We start from the raw sequence: 19,115 nt of genomic DNA on the forward strand, positions 1-19,115 counted from the left end.
GAAAAGTCATTTATGAAATTCTTATTGTATTTAGGGGGACGATAAATAACAGCAAAGAGCACAGAGTTAGAGCGATTAACTTCAAAACACGTGAGCTCAAAGCTGGAAAACGAGGGCTGTAAAACACACTGTTTAGATTTAAAATCCTTTTTAAAAACAACCGCCGTACCTCCTCCTCTCCCTGATGTCCTTGGTGTGTTAAAATAGGAACAACCTGCTGGTAAAAGTTCAGATAAAGTACTGGACTCACCAGTATTAAGCCAAGTCTCCGTGACACACATGAAGTCTAGTTTCCAGGAGGTGAATAACTCATTCAGAATAAAAGATTTGTTCACCAGCGATCTAGTGTTTACCAGCCCAATCCTGACAGGAGCCGGGGATGAGGTAAAAGCCCCAGCGGCACAGGGAGTCCGACACAGCGGCCTCAGATTGCGGAGGTTCGCCCGGCGCACGTTGAGCCGAGGAGAACAGGGGTCACGGAGGAGCGGCGCATCATCCTGGCAGACCATGGGGATGAGGCAGGAACCCACGGGGTCCAGGAAACGTCGGTGCACAAAAACTCCAGGAAATAATCTCTGTATTCCTTTGACGGTAGTGGGATGGTGTGCTAAAGAGATCTTGAGTTCTTGATCTTGAGGTGGAATGAATACTACAGAATGTACATAAGGTGCAGCTGCAGTCTGGCAGTGGGAGCAGTGTGACAGTTCAACTGTTTAGAAGGGAGATGGCGAGGGGAAAGAAACTGTTCCTGTGTCGGGTGGTCCTGGTCTGCAGGCTTCTGTACCGTCTGCCAGAGGGCAGCAGATCAAAAAGTCTGTGTCCAGGGTGTGAGGGGTCTGTGATGATTTTCTCTGCCCGTTTCCTGGTTCTTGAGAGGTACAGGTCCTGGATGGAGAGCAGGGGGGCGCCGATGATCCTTTCTGCTGCCCGTACAGTCCGCTGCAGTCTGCTCCGGTGCTGTTTAGTGGCTGCTCCATACCAGACTGTGATGGAGGAGCACAGGACAGACTCAATGACTGCAGTGTAGAACTGGACCAGCAGCTCCTGTGGAAGACTGTACTTCCCCAGTGTTCCCCAGACTAATTACATGGTTTCATTATATTTACAAAAATCTTTAAAAAGCAATTTATATATATATATGTGTATACATATATATATATCAGATATATATATATTCAGTAAAATATGTTCTATCTATATAATCCTAATACATTCCTTAGAAGGCATAAGAAACATAGATAGTGTGTCGTCCATCCATAACCTGTTCAGGGTCACAGGGGGGCTGGAGCCTATCCCAGCTGTCTTAGGGCAGGAGGCGGGGTACACCCTGGGCTAACACACAGAGACAGACAACCATTCACACTTAGAAGCGAGACTTTGTAAAACAAAGTGTTAGCGAACCTCAACCAACATTTGTGTCTTCAGATTTCAGGTGTTTGGCCTTTGCAGATGTTGAAAGCACAGCACAGGTTTCAGAATTTCAAAAAAAACAAACATATATTTGATTCCTCTGAATCAAACGTGTTTGGTTTTTGCATAACTGTCAAACTAATTTTAATACTAGACAAAGATAACCTGAGTAAATATAAAGTGCAGTTTGTAAATGATGTATTCATTTATTAAAGGAAAAAATGCTATCCAAACCCACCTGGTCTTCTGTGAAAAACTAATTGCTGACGTGTGATCATTGTACTGATGCATGACCTAAATGTGCTTCAGCTTCAGGGCATGAGCCGATGGTGGAACATTCTCCTTCAGGATTTTCTTGTAGAAATCATCATTCTTCAGCTGACATTTAGGATTCCTGTTTAAGACACCACTCGTTGAGTAGTGGTGTCGCAAAAAAAACCAAACCCCAAACAAAAGCAGGAACTGACATTTTCATCAGTGCAGAGATGTTTAAGTTGTAGATGAGGATGTCATTTACGAGTACACTCTGTCCTAACCACCTGCATAATGAATGACAAATGTGAAAGGTCTAACGTGGTGGACGTTTATCATTTGTGGTGCTCAATGGATGAATATGTACCTATATTTATTTATTTTTCATTGTAAAAACAGAATTTCTCCTTTACATTTTCATAATCACGTGTGCCTGATTCTCGCCCTCAGGCCATATGTTTGACACGCCTGAGCCAGGCGGACTGTGTACATTTGTACCAGAGTTATACAAATTAAACAGGACACCTGTGACCTGGTAGTTTAACCTTTACTGTAGCAGGTAGCACTTCATATGCATGCAGTTTTGCATTTTTCAGTTTAATTCTTTTATATTATACGTTTTTATATATGCTGTACAGAACGGTTAAGGGTTCTTTTTATATACAGCCTTGGACTAAAAAGGCTCTCCACTCTTGCAGAAGTTGGAACATGGCTGCCATCTAGTGGACACTTCAGCACTTTTACATCTGCCATTCAATGCCTTTGTTTTCTTTGAGAAGCCCCACTTGGTATGAATGTCAGTACAGGAATCCTGATCCGATGATACTAAAACTCACCTTATATAACATTTGTGTTATTTTGTGTTTGGAAGCGAGTGCACAAAAAAAACCCTACAGTTTTTTAATTCTTTTACCTGAGTCACCACTTTTATTATTTTCCAGACCGAGGTGCATCCATGAAAATAATAACTCAAGACCTGTTTGTATAATGACACTTACAGCAACAAATGGTTATGAATTTGACTATCACAACATCATTTTGTTGAGAAGGACTGGTTTTAAAAGGCAAAACAACATTTGAACTGCAAAAGCTCCAATCAACATGTTCATGCTGTAACTATTAGTTAACAGAAGCGCTGCTTTTATTGCTAAGGTTTCAAACAAAAAACAAAAAAGGACACCAGTGTGGATTTTGAATCAATCACATATTCAGTGCTTTCAGTGTTTCATTAACATCGTTGTTCAGACAGCAGGCCGTTTTCAAAACACCTCCAGGTCTGCAGCGTTGTAGACCACTGCTGTCTCCTCAGTGCCCACAGCAGCTTCCTCTTGAGCCTCCTCGTCTTCTGCAGCTTCCTCCAGAGACTCCAAAGCCTCGTTGGTATCACTGGCAAAAGTCTCTCTGGAGACGTCATCATGCTCCTGCAGGTTTAGGGTGCCGATGGCCTGCTTCATCTTTTTGGCCACCAAATGCCGCCTCCTCTTCTGGGCAGCCTTCTTGCTCTTGTACTCCTTGACCTGTTCCTCAAAGAATATCTGCTTGATCTGGGCCTTGGTGATACTGGGGGTGTTCTTCAGCAGGTTGAGATACACCCCACCCGGTGTCCGGCGCCTGCTGCCGTCCACGGTGTACACACCACCACTCTCCTCCAGGGTGGCGGTCTCTCCGAGAAGTTCTATGGCTTTTTTCTTCCCAACTACTTTGACAACTCGAGTGATCAGCTCCTTTTTGGGCTCCTGCAGCCTGAACGCAATCTCCTCTATCACCTTATCATCTGGGTCACCTTCTGTGATCTCATAGCGGCCCTTGATGTCCATCTCTGCTCTGGGGCCCAGTCGCTCCTTTGCAGGTCTCTTTCTCTTTGCATCACCTCCTGTGTTCTCCTCTGACCCCCTACCCTTCATGTACTCCTCCAGCTCAGTATCCAGCATGCTCACTTCTCCTCCTTCCTTTGACTGCGCCTCCATCTCCCTCTCCTTCTCCATTATCTTCCGAGCTAGGACGAAATTATAAGTCTCCACATTCCTGGTGGACATGCCAACACCATCCATGCCAAATACGCCAAGTTCTGCAGTGATAGCGTCCTGGCACTGCTCTTGTACTACGGAGCCCCAAATGTTATTCACCTTGCGGCCACCCGTCGTCCCCTGGGCGGGCACAGGGCTCGGCCCTAGCCGGGCGCTGCATGCAGGCGCCTGTGGAGCACTGGACACTTTCTGGCGTTTCCGGCGCCAAACAGCCGCCTCCTCGTCAGAGGACTCCGGGTCACTGTCACTAGACTCTGCCGTCCTACCTGTGCTGCGATAAGCTGCGGCTGGAAGTGTCTGAGCATAGGCTCTGTTCTGGAAAGACTGGCCGCAGAAAGCCGGGGAAACCTGGGGTCGAGCTTCTTGTGCTGCTGTGGCTGGCCCCATCTCAGTATCCGAGCTGGACCCAGAGATCTCTCCATCTTCCAGGTCACCGTCCATGAGATCTCCGCCTCCCGCCATTTCTTGTCTGAAAGCCACACCGAAGCTAATGGCCATACACTCCTGTTTTATTACATCGGCTAAAGTTGAGGCCACTAATTAGCGTGAACAGCTAACGCTGCACCGTTAGCGGCTAACGACACCGTTGAACCCAACAGAGAATTAATTAAGTCCGGGTTACAGAAGAAATACCTCCAGTGCAGGCTACAGCAGCAGGCTTTCTGCTCTGTATACAGCTGGGCTTCAGCCTTGTTCTACTATTTCAGTCACACACTGAACTGCTAGGAAGAGGCTGACAGACCAACTTGAAACTCACAGAAAAAAAAATCCGCGCTAGGCTAAACCGACACTTCCGCCTTCAAATTCTGACACCCTTTCAAAATAAACAAAAGCGATTAAACGTTAGAATGTTCTTTATAAACGCTACAGAATCACGTCAAATATGGTTGAGAAGTATCCTAAATGTAAATATATATTACTTCAATACTTTATTTACAGCTAACGTGCAAACCAATAGGTCACATAGGCAGTTAGTCGTGTGGCAGCAATTTTCATATTTCCATATAATAGGTTGATCAATGTCTGAAATATAAAGCTATTTGTTCAGGTGTGTTTATCTTTATTTTTTATTGATTTAAGGAGAGTGTAAGAATAGATTTCTTTGTGCGGTTGTCATCAAATCCTGTGGTATTTTTTACCTACTATGAAAAAAGTAAGTCGTCATCTCCGGCGGATGTTGCGTCAGCAGAACGGCACTGTTACAGATAAACAATATGGCAATGTCCGTACAATGCCTCACGTCTGCTGGGAGATTTTTCTTACAAAGACATTTACTGAAGAAGAATTCGATAAGCAGGGTAAGAAGAATTGATTCATAGTCATGTTTGGAGTTTCTCATTTAATTGATATGCCCGTGACAGCTGCCAGTGCTCAGTGTTATAGAGGAAAAGCTCTGCGCATGGCCGGCGTGTTTGCGAACAGTTATTTAAGCTAGCTTAGCTATCACGTGATCAACTCTTACTGTGATGTTTGGATGTGCCCTGTGTAACAGAACCGCCAATGGGGCAGATTTATTCATTATCGCTGACTGGTAGCAGCAAACGTAACGCTCCAAGTTTTGAAGCGTCATGATGACTGGCTGTCCTTCTCCCGTAGTTCACTGCTGGACCGCACAGACTCTTGGCTACCCAAGCTGCTCACCAGGTGGCGCTAAATGTTCCTGAAACCAAGGTGACTGCTTTAGAGAACGGACTCCGGGTAGCATCTGAGGACTCGGGGCTCCCCACCTGCACAGTAAGCTGGAAGTAAACAGTTTAAAACAGGCTGCTTTAATACATGCACGTAAATATGTTGTTAAAATACCATAACCATTGTGAAGCAGCCAGCCAAATGTAATAGGCATGACAAAAAATGTTAGCATCTGCTAGCTTTGCCACTACAGGCTGAGATGTGGGGTTGTGGTACAGTAGCAGCAGTTTGTGGAAGCGGATATTAATTCCTGCTTTGTTCCAGGTGGGCTTGTGGATAGATGCCGGGAGTCGCTATGAGAACGAGAGAAATAACGGCACAGCGCACTTTCTGGAGCACATGGCATTTAAGGTGAGATGGCAGCTACGCAGCAAAGTTTTTAAAGCAGTGGTCTTTATTTGAATGTATCTGCCCTATGCAGAGAGGGAATAATGCATTCTAATAGTTCACAGCAGTATAATAACAAAATAATGACATAAATGTAATATTTCAGAGTTTCTTTATAAATGAAAATAACATTCAAGACTTTGTTCACTTTGTCTGTATAAATGTGTGACAGGGCACCAGGAAACGCTCTCAGCTTGATCTGGAGTTGGAGATCGAGAACATGGGGGCTCACCTGAATGCCTACACATCCCGCGAGCAGACTGTTTACTATGCCAAAGCTTTCTCCAAGGATCTTCCGAGAGGTACGGGAGGGCAGAGGGGCTGAATGTTACACGGCAACATCTCAAACGAAAAACCTGGAATGTGTTAAAGCACAATAAAATATCTCTCTGTGCCAAAGCTGTGGAGATTCTGGCTGACATCATCCAGAACAGCACGCTGGGAGAGGCGGAGATCGAGAGGGAGCGAGGGGTGATCCTTCGAGAGATGCAGGAAGTGGAGACCAATCTGCAAGAGGTGGTCTTTGATTATCTGCATGCTACAGCGTACCAGTCCACAGCGCTGGGAAGAACCATCCTGGGCCCCACTGAGAACATCAAGTGAGACCAAACACCTAAAAACACAAAGTACTCTGAGGTTTGCTGAAAGCATCCTGCACAGCTTAGCTTCCTGCTGTGTGTTTGTGACGCAGGACCATCAACAGAGGAGACCTGGTGGAGTATATCACCGCTCACTATAAAGGACCCAGAATAGTGTTGGCTGCTGCTGGAGGTTAGAGCTGTTTTCTGCTCACGTTTCGTTAACATTTTCTATAAACCTGCAACAAACACTCACTGATGCATGAGCACTGCTCAAAGTATGCAATAAATTCTGAACCAGAGTAAAGTTGATCTGATCTCCAGGACTCGCTCCCTCTCTGATCAGGTGTCTGTCATGACGAGCTCATCGATTTGGCCAAGTATCACTTTGGAAAACTTCCCAGCAGACATCAAGGCGAAGCCCCGGCTCTTCCTCTGTGCCATTTCACAGGAAGTGAGGTAAGGCTAACTTTAGTTTCTCACTACTGCATAACGGGGCGTCACATCAGCACAGAGCAGCTACTGTGTTATTTAAAGAATGAGATCGAGTGTATCAGAGTAACACGGTTGTCTCTAAGGTGGATGCAAATGAAGGGTGATGGCTCAGACCGGTCCACGTCTTGGAAAATGTTTAAAACACACATATTACTTAAGATGCCTTAAATCCAGTTCAGGTGGGTCTACAAGTGAATATGACTTTAGTCAGATGGCACGTGAGTTTTCTGCACACATTTTTTTTTTTAAATATATTTTTATTAGGATTTTTTTCATAGTAACAGACAATGACAAAAAGAACAAGTACACAAGAACCAGAACAGAACTTAGCTCAGGCAATACAAGATTCTGAGGCACATACAAACCACAACCTCTCCAGGAATCAAAACAAATCACGGTAAGATCGGTAAGGGAAAGCCTCTGCACACGGTTTAGATTTTCAGTCGGACTTGGATCATCCAGTGTGACTGCATCATGCAGGTTCATGCAGGCTGTGCTTTCTAGTTCACACGGCATCAGGCTTTCATTAATGGAAACCTTTTAGATGAAGAAGGCGATAGATGTGTCGGATATTCCCTGAAATGAACGATTATACTGCAGCTGGACATGCTCGGGGAGACGATGAGATATCGTTTAGAGGAGTAACCAGAACAAGTTTGCTTTCAGGTTGTATTTAAAGTGGTTTAAAAGACGTGTAAAAACAGTCATGAATTCAGTTTCTATATACACGTATGCATGCTGTCGTCTGCTGCTCGTCTCACAGATTAGATTTGCTCTTTAACCCAGCTCTGCCTTCAAAACAAAAGCGTTGACAGTTCCCCACTAACTCCTGCCGGCCTGTATCACAGCACTGAGAACTGTAGATGCTTCCAGTAGAGCTCAGTTAAGTATTTGTGTGCTTTCCATCATTCGTTGACTGTGAAACTGGTGCAGAGTTTCATTTCAAGTTATTAAAAAAGCTTTAATTTGGTGAATGCTTCAGGACTCTGTTACGGTTTCAGATCCGAGTGCGTGACGACAAAATGCCGCTTGCTCACATCGCCATCGCCGTGGAGGCCGTCGGATGGTCTCACCCCGACACAATCCCACTCATGGTAGCCAACACGCTCATTGGAAACTGGGACCGCTCGTTTGGTGGAGGCGTGGTGAGTACTGAGGAAACCTTGGATGCGGCACGTGTTGTTTTCTCTGTGCTGCTGCTAAATGCTCTTCCTCTTCTTCGCCATCTTTAAATAAAAACTGACCACACATACGTGCTCAGCATTTATTCAGCGAACCGTTTGTTTCTATGTCCTCTGAGTTTAGAACCTATCCAGTAAGCTGGCTCAGATGGCCTGTCAGGGGAACCTGTGCCATAGCTTCCAGTCCTTCAACACCTGCTACACAGACACAGGCCTCTGGGGACTCTACATGGTGTGTGAACCCGGCACCATCAACGACATGATGCACTTTACTCAAATGGAATGGTGAGCGCGCTCAGATCAGTTTAGTCGTCAAAGTTTTAAAGAAGGTTAAACCTGCTGACTGAACGTGTTTAACGCTTGTGTGTCGCTGCTTCCTGTCAGGATTTCTCTTTGTACCGGTGTGACGGAGAGCGAGGTAGCTCGGGCCAAGAACCTGCTCAAGACCAACATGCTGCTGCATCTGGACGGTAAGGCAGCGTGACTGTAGAGCGTGCAGTCGTGCGGTGCCTGGTTTCACGTGTTGATCTGCTTCCTCCAGGATCCACCCCAATCTGCGAGGACATCGGCAGACAGATGCTGTGCTACAGTCGCAGGATCCCTCTGCATGAGCTGGAAGCCCGCATTGATGTGAGTCGACAGATTCTTCTGCTCTGTCAGTGACTGTTACCGGAAATCCAACTGAGGGCTGCGTTTTGTACAAGTTCATTACTCCGTGTACTCTTAGTATCCAGCAGCTACGGTTGGCTCTGTTAGCTTTCATTTTTACAGTCGAACAGTCTGTTATTGCAGCTCAGACTGAGGCCTGTACTTCACTTTTTATTTACCTGGTAACCATGGTAACCTGTTTAGACAGATTATAGTGGCGAGACTGTGTCGTGTCTCCAACACCTCCACGTTGATGCGTCCTTAGCGCGTGGTGTCGCAGAACGTCGCAGCTGACTTCCACCTTTGTGACTGTTAAACGTAGAAAAACTGCAACCAGAGGAGGAAGTGAGATCCCAGGAACGTTGAGCTTTCTGGCACTCGTCACGTGTGCTTATTGCTGCTTCCATATTTAAAGTTAAATACATCATAAGAGTATATTTTTCATAAGGCCAGGTTTCTTTACATTTAAAGCAGTAAGACCAGAACAATAACAGAGTCACAGTGATAAACTGAGGTTTTCTTAGCCTTACACAAAGTAAATCTGCTAACGTCCCAGCCAGTGTCTTTAAGCATGACCTGAAATAATGTTTGAAAAGCTCTTTTTGCCCTGATCCTCCACCATGTTTGTCTCTGACTCTCCACAGGCCATCAACGCCAACACCATAAAGGACGTGTGCACCAAATACATCTACAACAGAGCTCCTGCCATCGCAGCTGTCGGTACGTTTTCAAACACGGGACGCCTGCAGAGGCTGAACTTAACGAAACTCAGTGTACGATGAAAGGAAGCCGGCGGCTCAGTGTGGGGAGTGAATCCCAGTTTGAACTCTGCTGTTGATGCAAGTGATCGTCACTGTGACGGCTGAACTATGCAGACTGATGTTTTAGCTTTCAGCCCTGATTTACAATTTTAATCAGTTTTCTGTCGCCTGTAAAGAAAAGAATGGTTTATCACAACTCTGGGTTTAAATCTTGAGCCAAAACAGGAAGTGAGCGTAGCTTCAAGTGTGACGATGCAGTCAGTCAAAGATCAGAGCGTCTCTGGAACTCAGTCTGTGTTCAAACTCGTGTTTCTGCCTGATGTTAAAGCAGATAAGCAATACGTTTGTTTGTTCTCAGGTCCAATCGAACAGCTGCCCGACTACAACCAGATCCGCAGTGGGATGTTCTGGATGAGAAGCTGAGCAGGACCACGCTGAGGAAGTGGACAAAAGAAAAATTTAAGTCGTGTCACGTTATTTTTTCCTTCTTTTTATTATAAAATAAAGACCAACACAATAATGTTAAAATAACAGATTCTATTAACGCGTGGTTCTTGTCATTTTTTATTTTTGGCTGCCACTTGTTCCTGAGCAGCTTTCTTGGCTTTGACCATCTCCACCAGTTCCTGTCAGAGGAGAAAGGAAACGTGTTAGCTCCTCAGTTTGTCGCTGCAGTAAAAACACCTTAATGCAAAACATGAGCCTTCTGAGCACAGACCACGGCAGCAGCATACCTTATACCTCTTCATACAGTCCTTCTTGCTTCGTCCACGCACAGCAGCTGCGATCTTCTCCCAGCGCTCAGGCGTGTTGACTGGGTAGGTCTTCAGGGCTTGTTCTAGAAGTTTCTGCTCCTCTGTGGTCCAGGGGGCAGCATTCCCATCACTGCCTGAGGCTGAGGGGCCACACGTGACAACACAATCGTCAGGAACTCTCAAAAGCTCACACCGCGGACGACTGAATGTTTTCATTACATCAGCTACTAAATAATGACTGGGACAAAAACGAGCCATCTACAGTAGCTGTGCCCCAAATAGAGACCAGCTCAGCTGCAGTAGGTGTGGTCTAGGGCTGCCACAAACTGTTATTTTGATAGTCGACTAGTCACCGATTATTTTTGCGATTAGTCGACTAATCAGATCATCATCCATTGGACGTAAAACGTACAGCTTATTGCACCAGCAGCATCTGCTCTTATATAACTATCATTAGCTTACAGCTTTAAGTGTTTAAGGTGCTAACTAAAAATAAAGACAAGATGATAGTTTATTAAATTTTAATGAAATTTGCAGATTGTTTTGGTGAAGTTTAATAAACTCCTTGCTATCTAAAATATAACGGGACACCGGAGTAAATTCTCGAGCATCTCACACTTCTGATGATCAGCTGTCTGCTTGACGTTTATTCAGCTGTGTAAAAACTATAACTTTAATCTCAGCCAAACCGATTTACTCAGGAACAAATAAAATACTGAAAAAAGCCAAACAATAACATTTTTAAGTTCTCTAAGTGACTTATATATGTTTAACCTGAGTAGCGAAAGACGGCGGTGGGTTTGAAAACGATTTGCCGGGAGTCCGGTGTTCTCACGGCTCTAGTGAGCCTTGCCCCCGGCTCGCTATCGAGCTAGTGGGTAACAGACGTCTCCGAAAACGTCGGAGCGGTTTTGAAAATATGTGGTGTCTTGATAAACTGAGCAGATATTTGAGGTTTACACAGCTACATTCTCGCCATGAAAATATGTTAAAAGTTTATTTTGTGACCCAGAAAGAATAATAAGAGTAACATTAAAACTAACTAGCTGCCGCCATTGTTGGAAACTGAGCTGGGCCGCGCTATGAATTCTGGGATAGGTTGGGCCACGAAGTATACACCCGACCCATCCTTCAAATCTGGGGAAATGAAGGACTCATTTGTCGGAGTCTTCGAATTTGTACAGTCTTCGTCGTGTCGCTGTAACGTAATCGGCCTACAAATGCGGGCACAGGAGGATGCGGTTCCTGAATTTGGACGCTGTCACTACCGGATCCGTACCGGAAACTTGATCGGTACCACGCGTGCGCAAATCTTACGTCACTTCCTCTCGTTGCCAACATTGCGAGAGTTAATGTATTTGAATGACTCGGTTAGCGCCCAGTTAGCTCTTAGCATTTCTCAACAGCTCTGCCTCCTTTTCGACTACCGGGACCTTTAAACAATGGAGAATCGTTTACAAACAAATTCATGCTTTTCTCGTCCCCCGATTGAACAACAGCGCCGTAAAATAGAAAGAATGGCGCCTACTTACAGACTTAATAATACTGACTTAGCAATATGTCACGTGAAGATTCATCAGCCAGATTAAGTGTTTACTGACAACTGACAGTGACAGCGGACATTATCATCACTATTCCAACAATCCTCTCCACACAGACGAGCATAAACACACTCGACAATCACTAAATCAAACTTAACACGCGTTTGTAATGACGCTAATTCAGTTTACAATAGGGTTCATTCGCTCGGTCAGCAGGTGGCGGTATCCTCGTACACTGTACTGTACGGTCCAACTTTGCACATGCGCAGTAAGGACCGGGGAGTCCTGATCCGTAACTATCGTTTTCGTTTTTGTCTACATTATATTGAAATGCTTCATTATTGCAAACAATTTAAGAGATACTTATTATTCTTAAAATCTTAAGAGATACTTTGACGGGTAACTATCGTAAAATTGGCTCTGATATGGTGCAGGAAAACGTACGGGCATATTTAAAGTTCAAAGGATGTTAGTAAGATCACCGACTCGTTACACTGTAACATCTGTGTGTTTGATCACAGCGAGCATCACTGGGATGTGTGGTAGCCTGTGTGCTTATGCAGTGAGCTAATGTGTTTCAGTCATTTCACAGAGAAGCGCTGAAGTGTGCGTGTAATCTATTACTGACACGATCAGCACAGGGAGGAGACGTACTTCATAACATTTGATCCACAGCAGTCTCTGACATTCTGCTTGGTGATGGAGCCAATCAGAATCGATCAGGTGTGTGTGTCTACCCCAGCCTCACTTACCATCAAACCTCTCTGAGGGCACAGCGTTGTCGATGGAGGGCGGCACTGATGTGTGCTCCTTCTTGAACTTTTCAAATGCTTTTCTATTTATTTCATCTTTCTGCACCGGATCTGTGGATGAGACCGTAAACAGCAGCAGGTCAAAGCATCCATGCGCCTACAGATAAAACCGCGGTAAGCTGAGGTTTCTTTGTGAGCTTACCGAGTCGTTGCAGGTTCTTGGCTTTGTTGATGACGTCTTTGGCCGTCCTCTTCATGCCGCTGGTGGAGTGCGTGTTCATATAGTCAGCAATAACCTCCCACCTAGGAAACACGAAACAAGCTTTATCGACACACAGTTCCCCGATTGACGCCGGCTGTAATTTCGAGCGCTCACCTGGCGTTGGTTCCAGCAGGGAACAGGTTCACTGCTTTTATGAGCAGCTGGAGGTCCTCTTCGTTCCAGCCCTTCCCCCCGCCTGCTCCCCCGCTAGCCTGCTCAGAGCTGCGAGCCGCCTGCCTGGCCTGGATCTCAGCCTCCCTCTCCTTCTGCAGCTGAGCATTCACCTCCTGCACCTGAGGAAACAGCAGCAACGTGTTTGTCGACGTGCTGGCTCCTGATGGTGTCCGGCTTCAAACCTGAGGCGCTACAAAGAAAAAGTTCCTCTACCTGCTTTTCCACTGCTGCCTTGTTCTCCTCCTTAGAGCCCGAAGCCAACTCTTCATTGAGGGACTGTAGGCTGGAAAGAAACAACACACATGCGTCACATCTCATCAAATGCACTGCTGAAGCTTTATGAAATAATAATCTTAATAAATCTTAATTTAAGCCTGTAGTTTGGCACATCGTGTCAAACCAGAAAGTTCTTCACAATGTAATGAACCCACAGGCTCTTCTGTGTGCCAGAGAACTGCTCCTGCCTGCAGCTACAACGGCAGAGTTCCTCTCCAACACTGAAAGCTTTCAGCTGCAGATGAGCAAACCTGACCGATGTTTCACAGATGATATCCCAGGTCGTTCCTTTCATTTACATGGTAAGCTGTTTAAATGTAACCAACATTATTAACAGCTTTACGCTCATCCAGGATCATCTCATGGTGGAAACCTGAATCCAGTTTGTTTCTTCAAAGTCGAGCAAGAAACCAAAAAGCATCATGCTCTTTGGCGACAGCGGCCCGTTGGCGACAACTTACTCGTACCTTGTTAGTTCCAGGCGGTCACAGAGTTTCTCCACTTCCTCCATCATTTTCACGCTGTCAGCCTCGTTGTTTGCAAAGTAGTTCCAGTTCTGTGGAGAGGAACAGCATCAGATAGTGAAAATGCACCAAGCAGCAGCACACAAACACGTCTGACACTGTAGGCGCTTACCTTGCACATGGTCCGGAGTTTCTGCCTCTCCTTCTTGATGGCCTTCTTCTGGATCTCCTTCTCTTTCTTGGCCTGCTGGGCGGCCTGCTTGGCTTCCTCTTCCTCCTTCTCCTTTGCCAGCCGAGCTGCCTCCAGCTCCGCCCGCCGGGCCTGTCAGACACACAGAACCTGAGCCTGTGACCAACTGAAGCTCAGCATCTTCTCACAGCATGAACTGAGCAGCTTTAAGAAGCTTCTTTGACTCCGAGCTGGGAAATATGTGTATTACCCACAGTGTGAAGCACTGAGTGGTGTTTTTGTCCAAACATGACAATAAGAAAACCAAACTGTCCAACACTGCTCACTGCTCAGATTCTGGTAAACAGAAGCGAACACTATCCACTCTTTAAATTTCATAACAGCTCCAGGTTAAGCTGCTCCTTTGTGATCCAGGTCACAGAGAGGATGGAGGAATTACAGCACCTGAACCAGGACAGGAGGCGATGCCTGTGTGAACATTTGTCCTGCAGTAACCCTCCTTCATTTATTGATTTATTTTCCCTTTGTCACGTCTGCACTGGCAGGAATAAACTCAGCATGGATTGTTTTAATCACCTCGTCTAACTAGAGGAGCAGCTAATGTAACACGAACGTCGCAGCTAACAGCACAAACCCAATGACATGATTCTATGCTGCTAGCTTTACCGTCGGACGTAACAGTCGCGCACCTTTAGGCCAATCGACCCTCGCCGCCGTGAGAGTGACACCTACCCTCTCCTTCTCTTCCTGCTCTCTCTTCTTGGCCTCAGCTTTGGCTTTCTTCTCAGACTCCTTCCTGGATTTTTCTTCTTCTTTGAATTTCTTTATTCTAGGGTCGCAGCCGTAGGCAGTATCTGCAGTGAAGCATGACAGACGATGAGTCACACTGCAGCCTCTTTTTACAGACCATCTCTGTACGTGCAGGAGCTATTTGCTCAATACTTCAGGGCTTTGTGTTGCTAATGAAGTGTGTGACTGTACCAACTAGTGTTCGTATTCTGTTCATCTCCTCCTTCTTCCTTTGAGCCCTCGAAGCTCGGTTCTGCTTTTCAATCCATCTCCTCTCATCACGACTACACGGGGGGAGAGTTGACGCGTTAGACGACAGAGGGCTAACACCTGCTTCATCAGGTGTTAGACGACAGAGGGCTAACACCTGCTTCATCAGGGCAGACGGGAGCTTACCATTCAGCCTTCTCCTTTTCCTCTTCATCCAAGTATGAAAATTCCCTCCAGGAGTCAAAGTTGTACCTTTAACCAAAAAGAAAAGAATGAACCATTACCCCGTGTTTGTCTTGTTTTTCATTCAAAGGAGCATCTCTCACTCTTCCACTTACCAAAAAGAGTAAAAATTATCCACTTCTTCAAAAGAGGACTCCACGGTTCCAAGTTTGGGCACATGTTTCTTGGAAGACCATCTGGCATTTCTCTCAAAAACGGGAGCAAATCCCTCAAAAAAGTTCTCTTTCCCTTCACTCTTGGAAGGCACAGAATTGTCGAAGGTAGGATCTACACTGTCGAAGGCTCTCCTCTTCACGGGGTCGGACAAGATTTCCACAGCTGAGGTTCAACAGGTGGGTCAGTTAGTTCAGGAGACTCCAGAAACAATGTCTGTGTTGACGATTAGTTGCAGCACTGCGTACCTTTAGTGATGCAGGTGAAGTAGTCATTGTCTCCTTCCACGATCTGCTCCCCTGCAGCTTTCCTTTTGTCGGGATGGTGCTTCAGCACAATCGATTTGTCTGCGGATAAACGGCAGAGACTTGGGATCAAACTGCGTCATTAGAACAAACCAGAAACATGAAACACGCGTGCAGGCGGGAACATACTCACGGGCAGCTTTGATCTGTTTCTGTGTCGCCTTGTACCTCAGGTGTGGGAGCCCAAGCACAGCATAGTGATCTTGATTCTGACAGGTTACAGGAGAGTATGCTGTGTCACATGACAGTAACGCTCAACGACATTATTACAGCTCTTAAACTCTGGAGTCCCTCAGGGTTCCTGTTCCACTGACTCTGTTAGCACCAACAGTTACACCTGTTATCAGATCACTGCTTCAAATAATCACTTAGTCCCAACATCGTACAGTAAATACGGGTTTACTTTAAAACATTACATCTGCACCGTCTTCTACAATCCACGTGCGGCCTTTTCGTTCCAGATAAACTCTAAAGTCAAAAGAAAAAACTCGCCTTCACATGAATCCCGTCTATTTGTAACTAATGCTCTATTTTTAATGTGGAATACATTTCACTACAGGAAGTGCTCACTGTCGTTTGTAGCGATGAACCAAAACCGTTTAAGTTTGCGAGGCATTTCAGAACTCACCTGTGATTGGGTTTTTCAGCTTCATCTTAATGCAGTGAATCGAAGTCTTAGTGGCACTGACTGCAGGATCTGGCACAGGTGTTAACACCTCACCATGAGATCATTAAACTAATGTTCTGTGACTCACAGATTAGATGCACTACTGCGCTCTAAGCACACGGCACCGTAACCACTGAAACGTCAGGTCGGACTGAGAAGCACAACCAGAGTCCCCGAAAAGCTTGAAATGGATAATTGTGTGTTTCAGAAACATGACTCAAAGGACTTCACGATGAACCACATTTTAATCTCAGACAATTAAATGAACGACACTGAAAACGCACGCTCCGCTAAGAGAACGAGGCAAAAGCAAGTCCAGTATGCCCTGATCGGCGCCTGATGACGTGCTGCATGTGCCTGGTGTACAACAAACCCAAAGCCCTGAAACAGCAGAAAGTAAAGAGTTCGTCCATCAAAGTGGATTGTTTTCCTCTGTTTGGAAAGATTTTGGACTCAGGGCAAGCAAACACCGTTAACTGATTCAAACACACCACGAAAAACAAAGCAGCGGTTGCTAACGTGAATTATCATCGACTCAGGCATCATTAAAGCACGTCTGTGCAGCGTGTCAGTGCATCCATCAAACACACACACGGCCAAAGATAAGCGTCCACTTAAGACAGTGAGTATCAAAGGCTTTGGAAAACTGGCTGTGCCGCAAAACACGCACCATCACCCGTTCAACTGAATAGTTTTTCCAGACTGTAAACACATCACAGGGAAGTGGAGAGGGCTGTCAGGAACCTCACTCTGAAATTCCCAACACATTCTACTTTGCTTACAGAGGGTGCCCTCAGCTCAGCTGAACAAACTCCCCATCATGTTTTAAGAAACAGGATCACAGCAGAACTTTGATGAGTTCAGTTTTTGTTACATTTCAGTAAAAATGTTTCATTCATATTTTTTTGTCTCCTAAGACACAGAAGAACCGTTTAGTACAGATGTGAAAGCAGGGATCTCTTTGCAAACAGCTGAGATGTATTGTCACATACCTTCCAGTCTTTAGGATCAAGTTTTCGGAGCATGGAGTACTCCTCCAGCTGAAACTCCTCATCTGCAGACTCCTCTGAGGACTCCTCCTCTTCCTCCAGCTCCTGGAAGGAAGATGACACATTTCTGTTTCTCCTCCTTATGTAGGCCTCGAACCACCGACCCACGGGCTCCACCTGAACCTGTGCAGAGGCTGTGAGGAGGAAGAGACATTTTGGTAAATTAAACATCTTTGCTCCCTTTTTTGTTACCACGACACTGTAAAACTAAGTGTTTCTGTACTTCGAATCATTACTTATCTTAAACTTGAACACCGCCAAGAGATTTTTATCAAAGCCTCAGGCGTTAATTAGCATGTTAGGGCTAAAGCGTTTGCAACTTTTCAAAGCTTTACATTAGAAAGACTCCAAGGTGGAGGGCTCTGGCAGCTACGGCTGTCTTTTATGTACAGTCTATGGTTGACGGCTGGGAAACTAAGAGGAAAACTAAAAGGCTGTTTGGCAGCAAAGAGCTTCAGAGAGACTAAGCAGACTATGCTCAGAAAGGGTTTTACTGCCAAATGTTGAGCAGGTTTACAACATTAGGAAATTGCTGCGGTACTTAGTGTGAAACATGCTGTAAGACAAACACTTAAATAAACACAAAATAAAAATTAAAAGTGCTGAGCAGATTGGTATATACACGAATGCAGCTGATGATCAGTGCAAAAATGGAGCCGATGCAGAGAACACAGGACTGGGTCATATGCTTGAGGTGGGAACAGTCTTATGGTTATTGAAGAACTGAAGCAGAGCTGCAAGCACAGTGCAAGTGTCACAACCATCACTGCCCCAACCATGGTGGAAAGTCTCACTGCAAACTCAGGATCCTCCAAACAAGAACTCCCACAGCTGAGAGAGGTCCCAAAGGAAGCGCTCCCAGGGACTGACTCTGAACATGTCGCCTCTCTCTTGCTTTGTCATTTTAAAGCTACAAAAGTATAAAATGCATTATTACTGGAGGTGAATCAGCCCTCACCGAGCAGCACCGACATGTGACACGCTGTGCGGCGACACCGTCACAGTTTAACGGCCGTCAGTCAGTAACAGGGAGTGCTGCGTGTGTCCACCTTCACTCCTGTCAGAGTCACGGGTGTTCAGCCCTTACGTAACAGCCAGGTAATGCTCCACATGAAAGGCTGTGAAATTCCAAACTAGTCTGTCATTAATAATAATAATTATAAGCAGAAGCCAACTAACCGGTGAAGCTGGTGAGACGCTCTGGCGGCAGCGAGTGAACCCGGCGACAAACGCCGTTTGGATAACCCGAGACACAACACGGCTAACTAATACAAACGCAGAGACTTTACCGAGCTTCAAATTAGCCGGTAATGTTAGCCTGCTGTGTGCTCTGTTTAGCTGCATGCTAACACGCAGAGCAGCAGTCAGTATGTAAGAGTGCCTGCTTAACTAGCTGCCTCCCTCTGACCTCCTTCAGTGCTTACCGGCAGCTGCTCTGTAGACAACCGTTTCATCCCCATCCAACGCTTCCAGCAGCATTTTCAAAGCAGGTTACGCGAACATTCAGATGCCCGAATGATCAAGTGAGACCTTTAGAAAGTGCTACAGTCTGTGGCCCGCTCTCTACCACATGGGCCTCCTTTTGCCACTGCCAATCCGAGAACGAGCTCTGCTGTCACACCGCTAAAACCTCCGGGTGTATCATCGCGCCTCGTCACTTGTAGTTCCGCCGTTTTTGTTTTGGTATTTATCTGTAGATTAAAACCTGGCCCCGCTAGCTAAACATGTCACACAGTTTCTCTCATAATTAGGATGTAAAACTGATACGCACAAGATTCCTGTAGCCCCCAACAGAACAACATGATAATAATATATTTTTTTAAACCCGTAAAGCTGGTACAGTCTCACTACAATTCC

General features: G+C 45.6%; 3 protein-coding genes across 3 annotated transcripts; 1 reads left to right on the forward strand and 2 right to left on the reverse strand.

Annotated features, from left to right (window-relative positions):
- Positions 1 to 2,558: 2,558 nt before the first annotated feature.
- phax (phosphorylated adaptor for RNA export) lies at positions 2,559 to 4,497 on the reverse strand. The gene has a single exon (XM_084911042.1). The coding sequence runs from the start codon at positions 4,185 to 4,187 to the stop codon at positions 2,922 to 2,924; it is 1,266 nt and encodes a 421-aa protein (XP_084767168.1). The 5' UTR covers positions 4,188 to 4,497; the 3' UTR covers positions 2,559 to 2,921.
- Positions 4,498 to 4,858: 361 nt separating this feature from the next.
- On the forward strand, positions 4,859 to 9,959 carry pmpcb (peptidase, mitochondrial processing subunit beta). The gene is made up of 13 exons (XM_084909328.1): positions 4,859 to 4,987; positions 5,286 to 5,423; positions 5,643 to 5,729; positions 5,938 to 6,067; positions 6,166 to 6,364; positions 6,457 to 6,536; positions 6,690 to 6,802; positions 7,840 to 7,983; positions 8,144 to 8,304; positions 8,404 to 8,489; positions 8,561 to 8,649; positions 9,312 to 9,387; positions 9,787 to 9,959. Exons 1-13 carry the CDS (start codon positions 4,904 to 4,906, stop codon positions 9,849 to 9,851), a joined length of 1,452 nt encoding a protein of 483 aa, XP_084765454.1. The 5' UTR covers positions 4,859 to 4,903; the 3' UTR covers positions 9,852 to 9,959.
- On the reverse strand, positions 9,898 to 19,056 carry dnajc2 (DnaJ (Hsp40) homolog, subfamily C, member 2). The gene is made up of 16 exons (XM_084909327.1): positions 18,683 to 19,056; positions 17,202 to 17,392; positions 15,676 to 15,751; positions 15,486 to 15,584; positions 15,180 to 15,402; positions 15,028 to 15,093; positions 14,824 to 14,915; positions 14,575 to 14,696; positions 13,825 to 13,974; positions 13,656 to 13,744; positions 13,126 to 13,195; positions 12,853 to 13,031; positions 12,679 to 12,779; positions 12,477 to 12,587; positions 10,163 to 10,323; positions 9,898 to 10,054 (listed from the first exon to the last, which is right to left on the reverse strand). Exons 1-16 carry the CDS (start codon positions 18,735 to 18,737, stop codon positions 9,986 to 9,988), a joined length of 1,854 nt encoding a protein of 617 aa, XP_084765453.1. The 5' UTR covers positions 18,738 to 19,056; the 3' UTR covers positions 9,898 to 9,985.
- Between the last annotated feature and the right edge of the window lie 59 nt (positions 19,057 to 19,115).

Source organism: Perissodus microlepis, chromosome 17 (genome assembly GCF_051167445.1).
Source record: "Perissodus microlepis isolate ML-2025 ecotype Zambia chromosome 17, ASM5116744v1, whole genome shotgun sequence".
In the NCBI taxonomy this organism is placed as follows: domain Eukaryota; kingdom Metazoa; phylum Chordata; class Actinopteri; order Cichliformes; family Cichlidae; genus Perissodus; species Perissodus microlepis.

Coding starts and splice junctions, on each gene's coding strand:
- phax (XM_084911042.1), bottom strand. CDS start 4,187: ATGGCCATTAGCTTCGGTGTGGCTTTCAGACAAGAAATGGCGGGAGGC.
- pmpcb (XM_084909328.1), top strand. CDS start 4,904: ATGGCAATGTCCGTACAATGCCTCACGTCTGCTGGGAGATTTTTCTTA. Junction 6,068..6,165: donor CTCCAAGGATCTTCCGAGAG/GTACGGGAGGGC, acceptor TCTGTGCCAAAG/CTGTGGAGATTCTGGCTGAC. Junction 7,984..8,143: donor GCTCGTTTGGTGGAGGCGTG/GTGAGTACTGAG, acceptor CTCTGAGTTTAG/AACCTATCCAGTAAGCTGGC.
- dnajc2 (XM_084909327.1), bottom strand. CDS start 18,737: ATGCTGCTGGAAGCGTTGGATGGGGATGAAACGGTTGTCTACAGAGCA. Junction 15,585..15,675: donor GAAACAGATCAAAGCTGCCC/GTGAGTATGTTC, acceptor GTTTATCCGCAG/ACAAATCGATTGTGCTGAAG. Junction 12,588..12,678: donor CAAGAACCTGCAACGACTCG/GTAAGCTCACAA, acceptor TCTCATCCACAG/ATCCGGTGCAGAAAGATGAA.